This window comes from Anabrus simplex, chromosome 1 (genome assembly GCF_040414725.1).
Source record: "Anabrus simplex isolate iqAnaSimp1 chromosome 1, ASM4041472v1, whole genome shotgun sequence".
Classification (NCBI taxonomy): domain Eukaryota; kingdom Metazoa; phylum Arthropoda; class Insecta; order Orthoptera; family Tettigoniidae; genus Anabrus; species Anabrus simplex.
The window spans coordinates 40,409,121-40,429,885 of NC_090265.1; the positions used below are offsets into that span (position 1 = coordinate 40,409,121).

General features: G+C 37.8%; 1 protein-coding gene across 1 annotated transcript in view; it reads left to right on the plus strand.

Moving 5' to 3' along the window:
* The window catches only part of Fas1 (fasciclin 1), a 219,556-nt gene that overhangs the window by 173,789 nt on the left and 25,002 nt on the right, over positions 1 to 20,765 (plus strand). The window contains exons 10-11 of the mRNA XM_068226527.1: positions 888 to 1,050; positions 10,060 to 10,204. Of these exons, the coding sequence (XP_068082628.1) occupies positions 888 to 1,050; positions 10,060 to 10,204 (308 nt within the window). The remainder of the gene's footprint in view (positions 1 to 887; positions 1,051 to 10,059; positions 10,205 to 20,765) is intronic.

Consider the following 20,765-nt stretch of genomic DNA (forward strand, 5'->3'; position numbering starts at 1 on the left):
CCACGCCATCTCTCCACTGACAGCTCAGAACATACCTCTTATGATATGTATGTATGTGGGTATTCAGCCCAAAGGCTGGTTTGATCCTCTACAGCTCCACCAACAGCTGCCATAGATAGCCTAGGTGTCACTGAAGAGGCATACTAGGGAAATGAGGAGTGAGGTAGTTTCCCGTTCCTTTCCTCACTGAGCAAGAAGTTGCTATTACATATCAGTCTGCCAAGCCCACTGAAATGCATGCACCAACCAACACTATGAGCGATATTTTCACACCATTCATAACAGGGACTGGCTGCATAAGGAACAGTATTATTAGAATCATTCATACGGTACCTTGGTCACTTTCATATTGTCAAAGTCAAGGATGAGACTGAGACAGGTCACTGACAGTAACAAATTTATTTTAGCCCGTACCAGAAGACATAGTGCACTGTAAACACCACATCCTGCCAGCAAAGGCATTCTTATGATAAAGATATTGATTCTCATAGGGAACCTGAAATATTTGTTCTGAATGAGTAAATTTATAAGTGTCTCATAGTGCATTGGCACTGTCAGTGGCTCCAAACAGCCTACGCAGTGGCCTCCACAGTATGCACTAGCCATGCATCTTGGTGGGTGTGATATTTACCAACTTAGTAGCTAGTGGAGCTAGTGGTTAGCCTGTGCCTTCAGTAAGTGCATGTTAATGTGCGGAAACAAAGGAGGTTACATGTTGGCACTTGGTTTATTCCAAGAATCTGAAGGAAATGGCAGACTACAATGAAAATTTATACATATCTGCTTTTATTTCTTTAAAGTGTACATCATATACATTTTTCTGTTGATATATTAAACTTGTACATTGATTGCATAGTGTTAATAGTATTTTTTTATTTGTGTTGCAGCAAAACATACCATCTTGGAATGAATGATGGTTTTAATGATATGCTTGGTGATACCCAAAAGAAATTCACATATTTTGTTCCCCGTGACCTGGCATGGAAGAAACTGGAACTTCGCTATCCATCTGTTCACAAGAAACTCTTCATGAAGGACTTCAGTTATCACGTAAGCTGACTGGGATTTATTTTGTATCAAAAATATAAACGAGTAAATTGAGTGAAATTGAGTTCTGAATGGGATGTAAGCTAGTAAATTTTTAAAAATGTATGCACAAATGAAAAATTATATTTGTTCAAATTGCTTGTGCAGCATACTAAATTATTTTATAGAAAGGTAAACAAAAATATGATGTAATTTTCCTCTTGGAATTTTATTGCTTTCAAAGTTTTCTGAAGATGATGCCAAACAGTTCTTTGTCTTGTGTGTTATCGTATCACTTTTGTACTGAATACTACACAACGTATCAAAGGATTTTCACTCTTCCATGAATTAATTGTTTGAATATTCCAGAATCAAGTTTCACTTCCAGTTTACTTTCTACTTTGATTTTGCATCTCACCATTAGTGGTTCATGGTTCATTCCCGTTTATTTTTGATTAATAACTTATCCATCCAATTACCATTAATTTTATCCATTGAACCAACACTAAACTAGTTATCAGAGTGATAGGTGATTTGATTGGTAGCAATACGCTAACATTGCCCTTCCACATTTTCGTTTGGTGAACTGACTTCTGAATTTACAGTTGTCTGAAAAGTCTATACTCTAGATATTAACAAAGTAGAACACAATGCAGGGGTTGGTCAGTTTCTCTTGACTGGTACTAATGAACTCTGAGGAATTTGTTCTTTGTGCATTGAGAATTAATGGTTATTCGATGTACTGCAACATTTTTTTTTAAGCCTAATATTATCATTGCATTTTTACGCATTTTTATTGAAAGTTTGTGGCACTGAAGACAAATAGTGAAGCACAATTGTGGCTTAAACTCTGGTTCTCAGCAGTAAACAGTGCTTAATATCAGATTGTGGTTGCCAAGGCTTTGCTCAGAACAAAATTCTCATTTCAGACTTACAGGATTAAACTAACTTCAAGCACATCATAGTCAAATATTTTCCCTGATAACAAGGAAGAAAAAAGATGAAGATAGGGGAAGCTGTGGGAATAAATGAAGTAGCCATAGAAATGATCAAGGCTGCAGGACCAGCAGAAATCCAATGTACTAATAGACTACTCAGGTGTGTATGGAGAGAGGAAAAAGCACCCCAGAATTGGGAAGAGGAGGTTATAATACCAATACTCAAGAAAGGGGATAAAAAGATGTGCAGTAACTACCAACGAATCTCCATCCTTTCTCAAGTTGACAATATATTGGGAACAAAAATGAGGGAAAAGGTAGAATTTCAGCTTTAAAAAAAGGAAGTAGATGGTCAACAGTAGAATCCTTTTTCATTCTGAGACAGATCATGGGAAACAGCTGGGAATATAGGAAGGATGTGGTAACTTTTATAGACTTAGAAAAGGCATTACAACAGCATCCACAGAACAAAAGTTTGAAAAGCCTGACACACACATGCATTGGACTAATAACAGTTATAAAAGCACACAGCTGTGTGAAGACAAAATTGGGTAGAACAGAATAGTTTGGAAATGATAATGGGCTAAAACCACGGAGTGTATTATCATCCTTACTTTTCATAATGGTGATCAATATGACATTGTAAAGGCAGCAAGCAAAGTTTATAGAGATGGAAGAATGAATGTAATGATATTTGAAGTTGTTGATATGTGGGATCACAGGAGAAGACGATGAGGAGGTACAACAACAGCTGAATGTATTGAATAGGAAGATTGAATAATGGGGATTGAGGATCAACATAGAGAAAAATAAGACAATGGTGACAAGTAGAGGAAGTAAGGAAGGAAAATGAGCTATGAAAATTGGAGATAAGGAACTGGAAATAGTAAAACACTTCAAATACTTAGGAAGTGAGCTGACAGAAAATGGAAGAATGTATATGAAAATTGCACCTCCCAAGCCGAACATGTCCTCGGACACTCCCGGCACTGAAAGCCATATGTCATTTCATTTCAGTAGAAGTATACAACTGGGGAGTGCCTTTTACCACCAGGTATGGAGATTACAGTAATATGGAATAAAGATGTACCAGCAAAGGCTAAAGAAGTAATCTACAAGGGATATTACATACCTATAATGGCAAATCCATGGATAGTGACTCAGAGAGATGAGAGTAGAATACAGGCAACTGAAATGAAATTCCCAAAGGGTATGGTACAGAAAACAAGGAGGGATAGAGTGAATAATGAAGACATACAGAAAGAGCTAAATGTGCAAAAGCTAAATGACAAACTAGAACAGATCAAGGTGGTTTGGACATGTCAAGTGAATGAAAGAAGAAAGACTGCCAAGACAAGCACTGGAAAGATGTGTGAAGGGAATGAGCAGGAACACAGTGTTGGATGGAGAATGGTAGAGAGACAGGATAAAGTGCAGACAAACCATATTTGCCACAAACCTGGTGTCAGCTGGAAAGGGGGAATTGATGATGATGATGATGAACAATTGTATATATTAGTCTAGGTATCTATGATCCAAAGGACTTCCTTTCATGGAGCAAGGTAATATTTGGGCTGTTACTTCAAAGAATAAAGCCATTTGAGAGATTGCTCTGAAAGTACACAAAGTTGGCATTTCTAACATTATTAGGTCATGATAATCAAATGACATTATCCTTGGGATTCTTTTCAAGGAAGCGACAGTTTGAATCCCAGTCAGTGCGTGTGATATTTTTAAAATAAAAAGTTGCGTCCCTGTGGTTTGGATTCCACAAAGAACTGGAGGTCCTGTGGCTATGATCACAATATCAATACCAAAGGAATGGAAGGAATCTATAATAATGCCAATTTATAAAGGAAAGGGTGATAAAAGGAAACCAGAGAACTACAGACCAATCAGCCTAACCAGAGTAGTTTGTAAAATACTGGAGAGTTTAATAGCAAAGTACATCAGAGGGATATGTGATGATAAAAATTGGTTCATGAGGAGCCAGTATGGATTTAGAAATAAATTTTCTTGTGAGGCACAACTGGTGGGATTTCAGGAGGACATATCAGATCAGTTGGGTTCAGGAGGCCAGTTAGATTGCGTAGCCATAGATCTTTCCAAAGCCTTTGATAGAGTGGAACATAGAATATTATTAAAGAAATTGAAGGGAATAGGATTGAACGTAAGGGTTATACGTTGGATAAGAACATTTCTAAATTCAAGGATTCAGAAAGTCAAAGTAGGAAATAATATATCTCAGGAAGAGGAAGTTGATCCAAAGAAAAGCAGCTTGATTTGTTCTGGGTGATTTCCGGCAAAAGAGTAGCGTTACAAAAATGTTGCAAAGTTTGGGCTGGGAAGATTTGGGAGAAAGGATATGAGCTGCTCGATTATATGGTATGTTCCGAGCTGTCAGAGGAGAGATGGCGTGGGAGGACATCAGTAGACGAATAAGTTTGAGTGGTGTCTTTAAAAGTAGGAAAGATCACAATATGAAGATAAAGTTGGAATTCAAGAGGCCAAATTGGGGCAAATATTCGTTTATAGGAAGGGGAGTTAGGGATTGGAATAACTTACCAAGGGAAATGTTCAATAATTTTCCAATTTCTTTGCGATCATTTAAGAAAAGGCTAGGGGAACAACAGATAGGGAATCTGCCACCTGAGCAACTGCTTTAAATGCAGATCAGTATTGACTGACCGACCGACTGACCAACTGACCGACCGACCGGAAGGGAATTGCACAGGGTAGTATAATCGGTCCGTTACTTTTATTAATATACGCAAATGATTTAGGGAACAATATAACATCAAAAATAAGATTGTATGCAGATGACATAATTGTTTATAGGGAAATAAATAACGTTGAGGATTGTTCAGAATTACAAAGGGACCTTGAGAGTATCCAACAATGGGTTGAAGAAAACAGTATGAAGGTTAATGGAGGCAAATCAACTGTTACAACTTTTACAAACAGGAGCTTTAAAACTGAATTTGAATATACTTTGGATAAGGTAGTTATCCCAAAAGATGACAAGTGCAAATTCTTAGGTGTGAGATTTGAAAGTAATTTGCACTGGAAGGGTCATGTTGATGACATTGTTGGGAAAGCATACAGATCGTTACATGTCATAATGAGGCTACTTAAAGGATGCAACAAAGAATTAAAAGAAAAAAGTTACTTAAGTATGGCTCGTCTATTATTGGAATATGCAAACCATGTTTGGGATCCTCATCAAGAACACCTAATAAAAGAAATAGATAGTGTGCAGAGGAAAGCAGCAAGATTTGTAACAGGGGATTTCAGGAGAAAAAGTAGTGTATCAAAAATGTTAGAGATACTTGGGTGGGAAACTTTAAGTAAGAGAAGGGAGAAAACTAGACTTATAAGATTATATAGAGCCTATACAGGAGAAGAAGCATGGGGAGAAATCCGTGAGAGGCTTCAGTTGGAAAATAATTATATTGGCAGAACTGACCACAAGTATAAAATTAGAAGGAATTTTAGCAGAAGCAATTGGGGTAAATTTTCATTCATTGGGAAGGGTGTGAAGGAATGGAACAATTTACCAGGGGTAGTGTTTGATCCTTTTCCAAAATCTGTACAGATATTCAAGAAGAGAATAAACAGCAACAGAGAAAATAAATGAAATGTTAGAGGGCATTCGACCAGTGCAGGTTATTGTAAATAAAAAAAAAGTGTGTGTGAATAAATTAATTCCATCCCCTGGTCTATGGAGTTTGGACAGCCGAAGTAGGGGACTGCCTGTAGGGGTGAAGTACAGTGGGGACTTACAGGGCCCTGGGACCGCTATGGTAGTGTGAAGGCCCTTCAGTAACTCTGAAAAGTGGTGGCAAAAGGGGCTCTGGTTAAGATGCAGCAGGTCATTATGCTACTTAGGTTCCAAAATGGGTAAAAAATAAATAAGTAAATAAATGCAATGTAAATTTAAATCTTATACCAGTTGTATAGTATTATTTGAAGTAATTCTACATACTGTACATGAGTTGACTATGTTTGTAAGTAATCCATCGTAATCATGTTTATTATTTTTCTTGAGATCTACAGTACACAGTACCCTTTTGATCTGATAAGTGAGAAAAATAACAGTGTACAACCTACAGCCAGGTTTAAACTAAAATGATATAAACCACAAATGTTGATAAATGGCCATGCACACTCTTTCCCGGAGATCTGATGGCAATTGTATTACGGCAGTAACGACACACATATTAACAACATACATACATACATTACATACTTACATTATCATTATAGACTGTTATGCCTTTCAGCGTTCAGTCTGCAAGCCTCTGTGAATTTACTAAACGTCGCCACAATCCTCGATTTGCAACTAGTGTTGTGGCCTCATTTAGTTCTATACCTCTTATCTTCAAATCGTTAGAAACCGAGTCTAACCATCGTTGTCTTGGTCTCCCTCTACTTCTCTTACCCTCCTTAACAGAGTCCTTTATTCTCCTAGGTAACCTATCCTCCTCCATTCGCCTCACATGACCCCACCACCAAAGCCGGTTTATGCGTACAGCTTCATCCATCGAGTTCATTCCTAAATTAGCCTTTATCTCCTCATTCCGAGTACCCTCCTGCCATTGTTCCCACCTGTTTGTACCAACAATCATTCTTGCTACTTTCATGTCTGTTACTTCTAACTTATGAATAAGATATCCTGAGTCCACCCAGCTTTCGCTCCCGTAAAGCAAAGTTGGTCTGAAAACAGACCGATGTAAAGATAGTTTCGTTTGGGAGCTCACTTCCTTCTTACAGAATACTGCTGATTGCAACTGCAAGCTCACTGCATTAGCTTTACAACACCTTGATTCAATCTCACTTACTATATTACCATCCTGGGAGAACACACAACCTAAATACTTGAAATTATCGACCTGTTCTAGCTTTGTATCACCAACTGACATTCAATTCTGTTGATTTTCTTACCTACTGACATCAATTTAGTCTTCGAGAGGCTAATTTTCATACCATACTCATTGCACCTATTTTCAAGTTCCAAGATATTAGACCGCAGGCTTTCGGCACAGTCTGCCATTAAGACCAAGTCGTCAGCATAGGCCAAACTGCTTACTACATTTCCACCTAACTGAATCCCTCCCTGCCATTTTATACCTTTCAGCAGATGATCCATGTAAACTACGAACAGCAAAGGTGAAAGATTACAGCCTTGTCTAACTCCTGTAAGTACCCTGAACCAAGAACTCATTCTACCATCAATTCTCACTGAAGCCCAATTGTCAACATAAATACCTTTGATTGATTTTAATAATCTACCTTTAATTCCATAGTCCCACAGTATGGCGAACATCTTTTCCCTCGGTACCCTGTCATATGCTTTCTCTAGATCTACGAAACATAAACACAACTTCCTATTCCTCTCGTAGCATTTTTCAATTACCTGACGCATACTGAAAATCTGATCCTGACAGCCTCTCTGTGGTCTGAAACCACACTGGTTTTCATCCAACTTCCTCTCAACGACTGATCGCACCCTCCCTTCCAAGATGCCAGTGAATACTTTGCCTGGTATACTAATCAATGAGATACCTCGATAGTTGTTGCAATCCTTCGTGTTCCCTTGCTTATATATAGGTGCAATTACTGCTTTTGTCCAATCTGAAGGTACCTTACCAACACTCCACGCTAATTTTACTACTCTATGAAGCCATTTCATCCCTACCTTCCCACTATGCTTCACCATTTCAGGTCTAATTTCATCTATTCCTGCTGCCTTATGACAATTGAGTTTATTTACTATCCTTTCCACTTCCTCAAGCATAATTTCACCAACATCATTTTCCTCCTCCCCATGAGCTTGGCCGTTTGCAACACCACCATGATGATTTCCTTTTACATTGAGAAGATGTTCAGAATATTCCCTCCACCTCTCCAGTGATTCCCTGGGATCTATTATGAGTTCACCTGAATTACTCAAAACACTGTTCATTTCCTTTTTCCCTCCCTTCCTAAGATTCTTTATTACTGTCCAGAAAGGTTTCCCTGCTGCTTGACCTAGCCTTTCCAGGTTATTACCAAAATCTTCCCATGACTTCTTTTTGGATTCAACAACTATTTGTTTTGCCCTGTTTCTTTCATCTACGTACAAATCCCTGTCTGCCTCAGCCCTTGTTTGGAACCATTTCTGATAAGCCTTCTTTTTACGTTTACAGGCTGCTCTCACTTCATCATTCCACCAAGATGTTCGCCTTTTCCCATCTTTACACACAGTTGTTCCTAGGCATTCCCTTGCTGTTTCTACTACAGCATCCCTGTATGCCACCCATTCACTTTCTATATCCTGAACCTGCTTACTGTCTACTGTTCAAAACTTCTCACTAATCATATCCATGTACTTCTGTCTAATTTCCTCGTCCTGGAGATTTTCTCCCCTTATTCATTTGCAGACAGATTTCTCTTTCTCTACGCTAGGCCTAGAGATACTTAGTTCACTACAGATCAGATAGTGGTCTGTATCATCGAAAAATCCGCGAAAAACTCGTACATTCCTAACAGATTTCCTGAATTCAAAGTCTGTTAAGATATAGTCTATTATGGATCTGGTGCCCCTAGCCTCCCATGTGTAGCGGTGAATAGCCTTATGCTTGAAGAATGTATTCGTAACAGCTAAACCCATACTAGCACAGAAGCCCAGCAAACGCTTCCCATTCCCATTAGCTTCCATATCTTCCCCACATTTACCAATCACCCTTTCGTATCCTTCAGTTCTATTCCCAACTCTTGCATTGAAATCGCCCATTAGCACTATTCTATCCTTGCTGTTGACCCTGACCACGATGTCACTCAATGCTTCATAAAACTTGTCAACTTCATCCTCATCTGCACCCTCACATGGTGAATACACGGACACAATTCTTGTCCTAATTCCTCCCACTGACAAATCTACCCACATCATTCGCTCATTTACGTGCCTAACAGAAACTATGTTGCGTGCAATGGTATTCCTGATAAAGAGCCCTACTCCAGACTCTGCCCTTCCCTTTCTGACACCCGTCAAGTACACTTTATAATCTCCTATCTCTTCCTCATTATCTCCCCTTACCTGAATATCACTTACTCCTAGCACATCCAGATGCATCCTTTTTGCTGACTCAGCCAGTTCTACCTTCTTTCTTCCATAAGCCCCATTAATATTGATAGCTCCCCATCGAATTACATTTCGTTCGCCAAGTTGTTTCCAAGGAGTCCCTCGCCAGTCAAATGGGAGTGGGACTCCATTACTCCCATAGGTCCGAGGCTTGCTTAAAGTGTTCTGAGCTCGGTTAATTCATGAAGCAGGATGCTGCCCTACTTGCACATAGTCCAAGTGAGGATCTCTTCTCTAACGGGTTATGGACCACCGGTGAATTGTATAGTCCTAGCCACCTGAGCACAAGGAGGGCCAGGACTCAGAATATGTCCGAGATGCCCACTCCCATTCCATAGCAATTTGTATCCCGACTCTCAGGACCACTTACTAGGCCACTCAGCCGTTGCCCATGGTTCACGAACTAGGACGTGACTACAGTAACCCACAAACATGAACCAAAACAGGCAAAATTAAATTGTTATAATATTATAGCAAAATTAAATACATGTTTGTAAGTACAGGACATATTATAAGTAGAATTTTGTAAACAATAATAATTTATTAAGGATGAGCTGTATGCTTAATAGAAAAAATTGTTAGCATAAATTGTATAATATTATATTCTAAGAATTTTTTTTCTTCTCTTGTTAATTTAAAATTTAGTGCTTGACAATAATGTACTTTAGTGTACCATTTGCCACTGAGGTAGACACCTCATTTGCAAATAAAGAGATTTTGATTTTGATTTTGATTTGATTTAGTCTTGCAAACTACAAGCTTGCTTGCTAATATAGTTACTAGGAACAATGATTTTAGATTATGCTTTCATACTTCCATCATCAAAGAAACAGTTGTGTGTTTTCAAAGGACATGTTATTTCATATATTTGTCTTTGTCTTTCTTGAAGTAGCTAATGGATAAAAGTAATGTTTATGACCAATATCCTTGACAAATGATAAGAGTTAACATGCTATTGTTCTTTCATCTCAGGTCCGCCCAATCCTGGAACGACATCTCGTCGTGTCGGATAGGGTCTTCACAATGGCTCAGCTCAGGGAGCGTACCCTTAATGACACAGTACTCCTGCCTACAATTCGTGATCATCTAAAGATCTGGGTAAAGGAAACTGATAAAAGTAAGTTGCTTTCTTTATTCTACCCCATATTTAGACTGACTAAACATTTCACGAGTGATCTGATTTTAGTCTGTAACAAGGAAACTACATGAAAACTATTGTGGTAAGTTTTTATATAAATAGATAAAAGCTGTTGATTCATTGAGTTTTAATATAAATACATTTTTAGTGTCTGAATAGAAGGTGTGATGAGTGTCATTAGTTGACCTTTGACAGGAATTCAAATGTAGTTCCTACAGAGCCAGCTAGAAAGTATGTTGTTTATAGTTCTAGAAAGTGTTTGGTTTGACTGTATGGTATGTCCATGAAATGTAATCCTGTGTTGGCTGCAGTAAGTAAGCAAGTAAGTAAATAAGTAAGTAAGTAAGTAAGTAATTTATTGAACATTGCAGGCATTTAGCTCAGATACATGTTCAAAATTTCATTACATAAAACAAAGAACCATTAAACCCAGTGAAACTGAACAATTTTAGACAGAACTAAAAGCACACCAACTAAATTACTAAGCGGCCCCTTACATGGGCGGATGACCAGTCCACATGTAAGGGCCAACCCTACAACCCTCTAATCTTACAACTAAGGCTGCAGTAAATCATTGTACAATGGACAACACAATAATACTTGGAGGAAATGGATTACAGGCATGGTATGAACCTATATACCACAGGAGAGAAACAAATCTAGCCAAATTAATCAGTAAAGAAGTAAATGATTCAATGAAAATCAATATAGTAAGTAGCCTACCATTAATAAAGGATAATGAAAACTAAGAGACTACGCCAAGAGATCTTGTACTGAGCAGTGAGTTGCAGAACAGAAGGACTGCTGGATAAGAAGGGGAGAAACTTCTACTAACAGAGATAAACTAGCCAGGTACTGTATACAGTAGTGAGAGGATGAGAAAAACAAGAAAGGATTAATAGGAGTGGGTGTGGTATTTTGATCAGGTCAGAAATCAACATTATAGGCATTCATTCCCTAGGGTTCTTAACAGTTGTCTTCCAAGAACATCAGTGTTGCTGATTATGGTCCTAGATTATCAAAGAGATCAATTCTAGAACAACAAGCAATGCCAAATTGCTGACAAAACAAATTTACCAAAGTTCCTTGTTGTAGAGCCTCACAGACATTTTTCTGTGTTTTTTGTTCCTTTATCCGCTTTGTGCCTTTGTTGCTGTTGTTCATGGTGTTGTGGGCCTTCAAGTGTAGTATGTTGCCATTTATATGCTACTTCCTTTACTTCATTTGCCAATGTTAGTTAATAACATATCTGCTTGAGAAGGGTAAGAATATAAATACCACTTCAGACTCGCCAAATTAATGAGATAAGAAGAATCAAAGCAAATGCAGGGAAGAGAGGAGAAAAATTAGGGAGGGGAGGGAAGATAATTTGAAAAGATTAGTAAGAATTTATTTTAGGCTAAGAATAAGTCAAATTATAATGGCTAAAAATAAGAATTTGTGCTTTCAAAGTGTGGTATTAAACTTCACTTCAGGTATTATGTTACAGAATGGGGCTATAAAAGTGTACATCTGAAAATAGGCAAACAGGATGGAGAATAGGAACACACAGATTAAACTATGGTAGATAATTGTGAGTCAACGGAGCAACAGGAAAAGCTTAAACCCAAAGTTGGGCAGTAACAAATTCTGTGTCTTTAATTAGTCAGTACCGTTTAATATGACTTACTTTTGCAAACTTGGCATCTTCAGTAAGTCTTCATGAGCTCTCATTTTGTCAATCCCAGTTCGTCTTGTTTAGTTTCTTCTCAGTGCTCAACAAGCTCATTTCTACTGCCCAGCTTTTCCAGTGGAGTGGGTATCAATACTCACTGTGGAGACCTCTCCAAGCAAAAGATCTGTATTCTTGACATACGAAGAGCATTCAGTGTATAATGCAACACATTTTATTTCTCAGCCAATTTTGGTTTTTAAAAATTGGAATTTTGTTTCAGACATCTTTGAATTCCCACTTCGTGTTGTAGAGTTTAATTAATTTTCATTAATTCCATTAATTTTCTGTAGGTGGCAGCACTATAACTAGCCTTCAAAATGGCATCTGTAATGAAGGTGCATACCAAACAGAGAACAGTTATTGAGTTTCTTTTGGCAGAAAACCAGGGGATCACAGATATTCATAGGCACTTGCAAAATGTCTGTGGAGACCTGGTAATGTACAAAAGCATGGCGAGTTTTTGGCCGAGGCATCTTTCATAATCACATCACCGACAGGAGCTCACAAAACTTCAATGGACTGTTCTTCCTCATCCACCCTACAGCCCGGATCCCTTGCCTTCTGACTTCAATATGTTTGTTTTAATGAAGGATGCACTCTGCGGGAAGCACTATGTGGATGATGTGGAAGTTATCGATGCAGCACAACATTGGCTTTGACATCGACCAGTCGAGTGGTACCACACAGGCATACAGGCCCTCACATTACGGTTGGATGGAGATTATGTTGAAAAATAGGGTATTGTAGCAAAAAGGATTGAAGAATAACATGGTGTATTTGAATCCTCAATAAAACCAACCTGCTTTTAGAAAAGAAAAGTGTTGCATTATATATTGAACTCGTTTTGTAGAAAGTTTGGGATAAGGAGAGAGCCAGACAACTACTTCCTTTCTTGTAATTGTCTCCTAGATCAATATATGCCAGTCATCATCATTGTCAATGTCCCACTCCAGTCGCCCGGGTGTGGTTAATAAATGTCAGTAACAAGGTTAAATTTCTTCAACAAGTACACAACAAAATAACTAATACCTGTCTCTCCTGTTAAGTTGAAGGAGAATTTTCTTTACAAAAAAGAAATTGCACTGATGATTTTAAAAGCTGAAAAAAGGCTCAAAATCTGTGGACAGTCATGGATCAATTAGCTTGGCAAATGGCTATGTAATTAAAAGTTTATGAAGATCCAATATCAGATTACTTACAGAAAATATTATGTGTACCATCAAGCTACTTTTCTCCAAGAACTTTTACTAGAGGTTGTTTCAAAGATAACAAAAGTTGTTTGCTCTCAGTTTCTTCCTTTGCTAGATTAATTATGTTGCCTTTATTCTGCTCTCGGTATGCCCTATAAGAGTTTGGCCATTACAGCTGCTTCATATAAATTCAGATGTATACTTAGCCTGCACATTTATATGTTTTGCATTCTTTCTGTTTTCAAGAAAACTTGATTAGCTGTTCATAGTTTTCAAAAATCATTCATCTTGTATATAACTCATGTATTCATTAAGCCTGATCTAGAAATTAGTAATATAACAATATCATATGAATGATCTTTATTGTATATTTTTAAGTCAATAATATTAATCAGTTTGGATAAATCATATGACTTCTGGGAAGCAGAGGAGGAGAATAAACTAACTTATGTGATAGTGGAGAGAATTTTATATGAACAGCAGTATCTTAAAATAGCCTGAGTGAATAATTTTGAAAGTAATTTTTATTAAGTTGGCTGCACAAGCTCATCAGTTACTTTTGTTCATTATATAAAAGGGGAATAGTGCTGAAAGTTTTAGTTCTGAGCAGACTTTAAATGGCAGTGTGTGATTATTCCATAATAAAGTAAATTGTGTTAAAATATGAATAGTGAATTTGTGTACAAAAGCAACAAAAGTGACTTAAAAATAGTATAGTGGCATACTAGGGATAAATTACTTCAAGAAGGTATATATTCTTTTTTAGAATTTGCTTTACATTGCACCTACACAGATAGGTATTACAGTGACAATGGGATAGGAAAGGGCAAGGAATGGTAAGGAAGCAACCATGGCCTTAATTAAGGTACAGTCCCAGCATTTGCCTGGTGTGAAAATGGGTAACCACGGAACACCATCTTCAGGGCTGCCAACAGTGGGGTTTGAACCCACTGTCTCCCGAATGCAAGCTGATAGTCATGTGACCCAAACCACGCGGCCACTTGCTCAGTCCTCAGGAAGGTATAGGACTGATGCGAAATTTAAGTAAGATAACTTCTGATTAGACAGAGGAAATTTTTACACCAAACTACGAGCAAGGATCAAAATATTTCATATAGGTATCAATATGCCAGACAAAATGTTCACTAGCATTGTGGAGAAAAGAGTACAATCATTTTTGAAAAAGAGAATGAATCAAAACTAGTCCTCGTATGATTTTGGACCTCAAGGGTATAATTAGGACAAGAATATCGGTATATTTTATGAAAATAGGGAATATAATAGGAATAAGCAGCAGGCACCTAAGTGTTGTAATAGTCATCTGCTTTTCACAAAGTACTGTATGTGTATTATGGAGTACTGAAGGAATTATTAGTATGGGAAAACAACAAACAGATGAGGCATTCCACAACTTAAACTTCTGCTTTGTAGATGAAGTAGGAGACTACTAAAAGCTAAAGGAGTTCACCCTAACAGAAAAACTGTGGACTGTACTAGGCCCACCAAATCAGCATAACAAGTGGGCATGTGGTTAGGGTCACGCAGCTGTGTGCTTGCATTTGGGAGATAGTGGGTTCGAACCCCACTGTAGGCAGTGTTGAAGATGGTTTTCAATGGTTTCCCATTTTCACTCCAGGCAAATGCTGGGGCTGTACCTTACAGGCCACGGCCACTTCCTATCCCATCGTCACCATAAGAAACCTATCTCTGTCGGTGCGACATAATGCAAATTGTAAAAATCAGCATAAGAGGATATAGGAGGACTGCTTTCAACAATAGTAGATCAAGCCTTTGATCATATGGAGGAAGCTTGTTTATTCCTACATTCGGCTTGCAACATCTGCCAGTATCAGGTGAGCATAGGAAGAAGGAGCAATACAAAGAGGACACAAGAACAAAAATGAAAACACAAAGACAATGACAATCTCCACATCTTCATACATTGCTGTCTTCAGATAAATACATTCTCTCCTCAAAATTCCAGTTCTATCTCAGTTTCTTCTCAGCCCGAACAAACACATATCTGCTTCCCTACTTCAGAGTATTTCATATAGGAATAAATATTCCAGACAAAATGTTCACTCGCATTTTGATAGAGGAGTAACATCTCTTTAAAAATCTCTGGTCTAGCTGACTCGTCTGGTAGCACCCTGTAAGGGCCCCTCGCTAGGGTCACGAAGTCCATAATGGCACCAGCAGAGAAAGAGACTCTTGGAAAGACATGGTTGACATTCAGTAGAGTTTGACACAGGCTTTGAAACATATTTATTTACCATGATGCCACATGTTTGGAAGATATAACATGGTTGTCAACCTTCGTAAAGGTCATGTTACTTGCCTGATAGGTTTAGATTTACCGTACTTAAAAAAAAAAAAAATGTATATGAAATTTAAAACTGTTATGAACTTCAAGTAACAGAGACTATCACTCAGTTATCAGTCAACATAATTTGAGGAAGTACTGTTTTTCATATTTAGTGTGTTTCATAACAATGCTGTAATACAGTCCAACTGGAGTATATACAGTAATGGCTAAAGAAACTACGAATTTATTGCTTATTCTGCATTGCTGACTTCTAAAATAAACAGTACATAAAGGGTTTTCAGGTCTTTGTAGAAATCCTCTAGTGAGGTCACAATAAAATTTTGTGGTGGTGATAGCTTTGTGTTGTAGACCCATAATTGTTGTCATGATCACTGAATGTATGGGCTTACAAGAGTTTCTTGCCCCAAATGAAAATTCCATATTTTGAACTGAATAGGACATAAGTACCATACAGCTTATGGTTTTTAAATAAATAATTGAAAAAGATCATTTTCATGATATATATATATTTATATGTGTGCGTTAGAATTAGATATAGTAATCCATGTAATGCTTGCACGAGTTCATTAAAAGCAAGTTCCTCCAGCCTTCACTGAGGTTAATTTAAGTTTTAATGAATGCATACTGTTATGTCATTAGAAAGAAGTAAAATCTATTGTTTATGATTGGAGCAGAAATTTAAAAATGAATGTTAGTCTGCATTTTCATTGCCTTTGTATTGAAGTAATGCTAATTTGATGAGCTCTTGTGATTAGACAAAAATTACAAAATTATTCTTCAGAAGAAATTCCAATGTATTTATTTGGACAGTGGGTTCGACCTGAACTATTTGGAAATATGAGAATTGTCGCTTTTATATTTACATTGCTGTAGTCATTACTATTAAATGACTGATAGTGCAGATTTATTGAAGACTACTTCCCACCACAGTTCCTTTGGCCACTGCACTTAGAATTTTCACAGAGGGAAGTCATATTCCTACAAAGTAAACTAATTCATGTAAAACTAAAGAATATAAATAGATGAGTATATGGCAGGAACTCTCTAATCTATGACAACTGTAGATTAGCTCAGTCTACCACTTACAGGGAACAGTTTATCGAAAAGAGCTGTGCAAATAATATAATATATTTGGAAGTTAAGCAGACTATACCAACCAGTCAAAAGACATTTGATAACATTGCTCTTTGAGATTCTGAGGGTGATGCAAATTGAGTACAGAGATGGTTAACTACAATCTGCACAAAAATCAAATCACAGCATTAAGAATGAAAGAATATGAAGGAGAGGCAGCCATCCTGAAAGGAAAGAGAGCTGTAACTTACCTTTCCTTGTTTTTAACATCTACACACTCTGTTTCAAAACTGCCTGGTAGAACTTCAGGAATACATATTTCATATACCAAACCAAACCCCATGGCGCAACAGCCCTGAAGGGCCATGACCTACCAAGCGACTGCTGCTCAACCTGAAGGACTGCAGATAATGAGGTGTCATGGGGTCGGCACGACGAATCCTCTCGGCCGTTATTCTTGGCTTTCTAGACCGGGGCTGCCATCCCACCATCAGAAGGGTCCTCAATTGTAATCCTGTAGGCTGAGTGGACCTTGAACCAGCCCTCAGATTCAGGTGAAGATCTCTGATCTGGCTGGGAATTGAACCCAGGGCCTCTGGGTAAGAGGCAGGCACACTACCCCTACACTATGGTGCCAGCCACATACCTCATGTGTACAAGAATGATAATTTCTATCAGTAGGTTCAGAAATGCTTGCTTTCTGGGTTAGGAGGTCTGTCTGTGACACTCAACTCATCGCACTAGCTTCAAGTGTTCTCAATATCCTATCTGATTTCTTGTTTACCTGTGAACATTACTAGACAGCACGCTTCTTTTGTCATGGCTTCTGTAGCACCACAAATAGCTCTGTCATGGCTTGGGTCTTCCTCTTCTCCTTCCAGAACCTCTTCACCTACACCCTCCTTCTCTCTTGTTCTTCCTCTGAGATTTTCAGCATCCTCTTCCCTCTCCTCTGCCACTGGTGCTTCTCTATCCTGTCCCTATTCCTTCCTCTGACATTGAGCTCCAGCATGTTGGTTGGAGTGTACATACTGTATTTTCTAAATTCGCCTTCCCTTCCTCTGTGATCTTCATCTCAGTTCAGTCCTTTCTGAGTTCAAAAACCCACTTGTTTCTCATATTTCATCCTATCCTTTGGCTCCCATACTCTTCTGATCATTCTGTCCATGTCCATATTGATCACATGTTGAGTAAATCTTGCCCTTGAGTCTGATTTTATTCAAGATCATCATTTTTTTGTACAGTTCATCCCTTGATCATCTCTCCCAGCCTTCACTTCATCTTTTACCAGGTGAGTTGGCCATGTGATTAGGGGCAGGCAGCTGTGACCCCATTGTCAGCAGCCCTGAGGATGGTTTTCCATGGTTTCCCATTTCCACACCAGATAGATGCTGGGGCTGTACCTTAGTTGATTCCATGGCCACTTTCTTCCCATTCCTAGGCATTTCTTATGCCATTATCGCCATAAGACCTACCTGTGTTGGTGTGATGTAGGCCCCAAAATGTAAAAAAAAAAAAATATATTTTTGGTTCCAGTATCTTCCTTATGATTTTTTCTCTTCTCTCTCCATATTTTCTTCCCCATATCTTCCTAGTGTTATCATCTACCCCGATGCATATAGCTACCTTGTAGTTTCTGAACTTGTTTACCTGTGAACATTACTTGACCTTGAACTAGCCCTCAGATCCAGGTAAAAATCCCTGACCTGGCTGGGGATGGAACCCAGGGCCTATGTGTAAGAAGCAGGCACACTACCCCTACACCATGACGACATGTTCTAGACTACACATACCTGCCAACCTTAAAAAACAAAAAATCGGGAGATTGTCGAAACATCACTTTTCCCGCCGCATGATGCCAAAAAATCACATGGGTAAGGAGTCCTAAATACAAGATTTCCCTTGAGTCACAAATACATGAGAACTGGTTCCAATTTTTTCAGAAAATTGGGATTATTTCTTTGCCATAATGTAACATCAAACCTTGAATGAGCACACCATGCCGTATTGTAATTATGACCAATATGGTAAATTAAACTAATTCTTACACAGAAAGCAGCATTTTCTCTGGCTTTTTTATTTGAACAAATAATTCACGACACCTATAAACACAAATACATTACTAAATGTTCACAGTTGAATTTATTCAAGCCACACTGAACACCACAATCATGACCACAGCAAACAAAAAGCATGATGCAACACAAGGGTTCATTCACTGTTCATTTTAAAGCTGACAGTGAGAACAGGACTTCAGCCACACAACAGCTAAGAGACGCATGGTGAGCAGCTCATAACGGCCAGTAAGAGGACTTTCGGCATTTACAGTGAGTAATGATGGTGGTGAGATTTTGTTTTAAGGAGCTTCAGCCTTTGAAGAACACTCTAAAATGGCGGGAGTCTCAGAACATGTTGCAAGTTCTGCGGTCACTGCTTAAAATCGGCTGAAAGAATTAACTGATTGGGAGGTCAGGAAATTTTGTAAAAATTCAGGAGTCTCCTGTGTAAATTGGGAGAGCTGGCTGGATGACTACATTACTAGACTAGTCTATTTTAGCTGCCTGGAGAGACAGATTACCTTGGATTTAGTAGGCATACATCATTCACTTCGATAAAATATTTGCCGGGCTGAGTGGCTCACTTTACAAATAAAAGTATTTATAAAATCCTCCTAATCAATATATAATATATATAATCTTCTTCTTCATTTATGACCACATAGGATCACTTTAGTCAGTCCGTCGTTCAGGTCTGTTTGAAGAGATTGTTTGGGCTTTGCAGTCCTCCCAGTACTTCTTCAGACACTCCGATCTTCGTGCCCTTTCCTCAGTCAAAAATATGCGTGTTGTTGGTTTGTTTTGTGTAAGGGTAGAGCAGAGGTTTGTATTCTTGAGTTTTGTATTCAATTTTATCTTATTTTTGGTGTCTTCTGTTGTAAGGCCTGTTTCCTTCAGATCCTCTCTTACTTCTCTGATCCATTTACATTCTGTTGTGGTATTTTTTGAGACGAGATTGTGCTGTACTAGTTGTTTCAGAAGTCTCAAATCCTGCATCCTCATGATATGTCCAAAGAATCCCAGTCTCCTCTTACGCATAGTATCTGTAATGGGTTCGAGCTCTTTGTACACGACTTTGTTAGGTATTAAACGCCACTGTCCATCTTTCTGGTATTTTTTGTTGATGCAGGTTCTTCCAATCCTCCTTTCAATTTTCTGAAATCTGTCAGTCTTTGATTGTTTATTCAGGTAAAAAAGTGTTTCTGCTGCATATGTACTTCTGGTTTTATAACTGTGTTGTAGTGTTTTATTTTTATATTTATTGATAGACATTTCTTTTTGTAGATATCCCATGTTAATTTTTGTGCTTTAGCTAATCTGTTTGTTCTTGTTTGGATTGAGATTTTTTCATTTAGGTTATGTGTTATTACTTCTCCAAGATATTTAAATTTAGTTACTATTTTGATTTTATTACCATTTATGGTAACTTCTTTTAGTTGTGTTGGTTTTTGAAGCATAATTTCTGATTTTTCAAATGATATTTTGAGGCCAATTTTATTTGCAGTGTTTTGAAGTTCTGATATTTGGGTTTTTGCTTCTTTTATGTCCACTGCTAGTAATGCTAAATCGTCAGCAAAACCCAGGCAATTTGTTTTGATTTTTCGGCCAATATATATAATATAATATAATATAATATAATATAATATAATATAATATAATATAATATAATATAATATAATATAATATAATATAATATAATATAATATAATATAATATAATAAATACTTTTATTTGTAAAGTGACAACCGTCAATACGGAATGAGATTTATAACTTGCAGCTGAGTGGCTCAGACGGTTGAGGTGCTGGCCTTCTGACCCCAACTTGGCAGGTTCGATCCTGGCTCAGTCTGGTGGTATTTGAAAGTGCTCAAATATGACAGCCTTGTGTCGGTAGATTTACTGCCATGTAAAAGAACTGCAGAACTAAATTCCAGCACCAACGCGTCCCCGAAAACCGTAAAAGTAGTTAGTGAGACGTAAAGCAAATAACATTACTATTATTATTTATTATTGATAAAATATTCCTACCTGGCAGAGAATTGAACCTGGCACTCCTTTGATCAAAGGCCAGCATATTAACTAGTTCTGTACATTTTTGAGACATAGTTGTTTCTTCATGTTGTATTTGCCATTTTATATAACTCAAATATATATATTCTTAAAATTCACTGTCCATAGA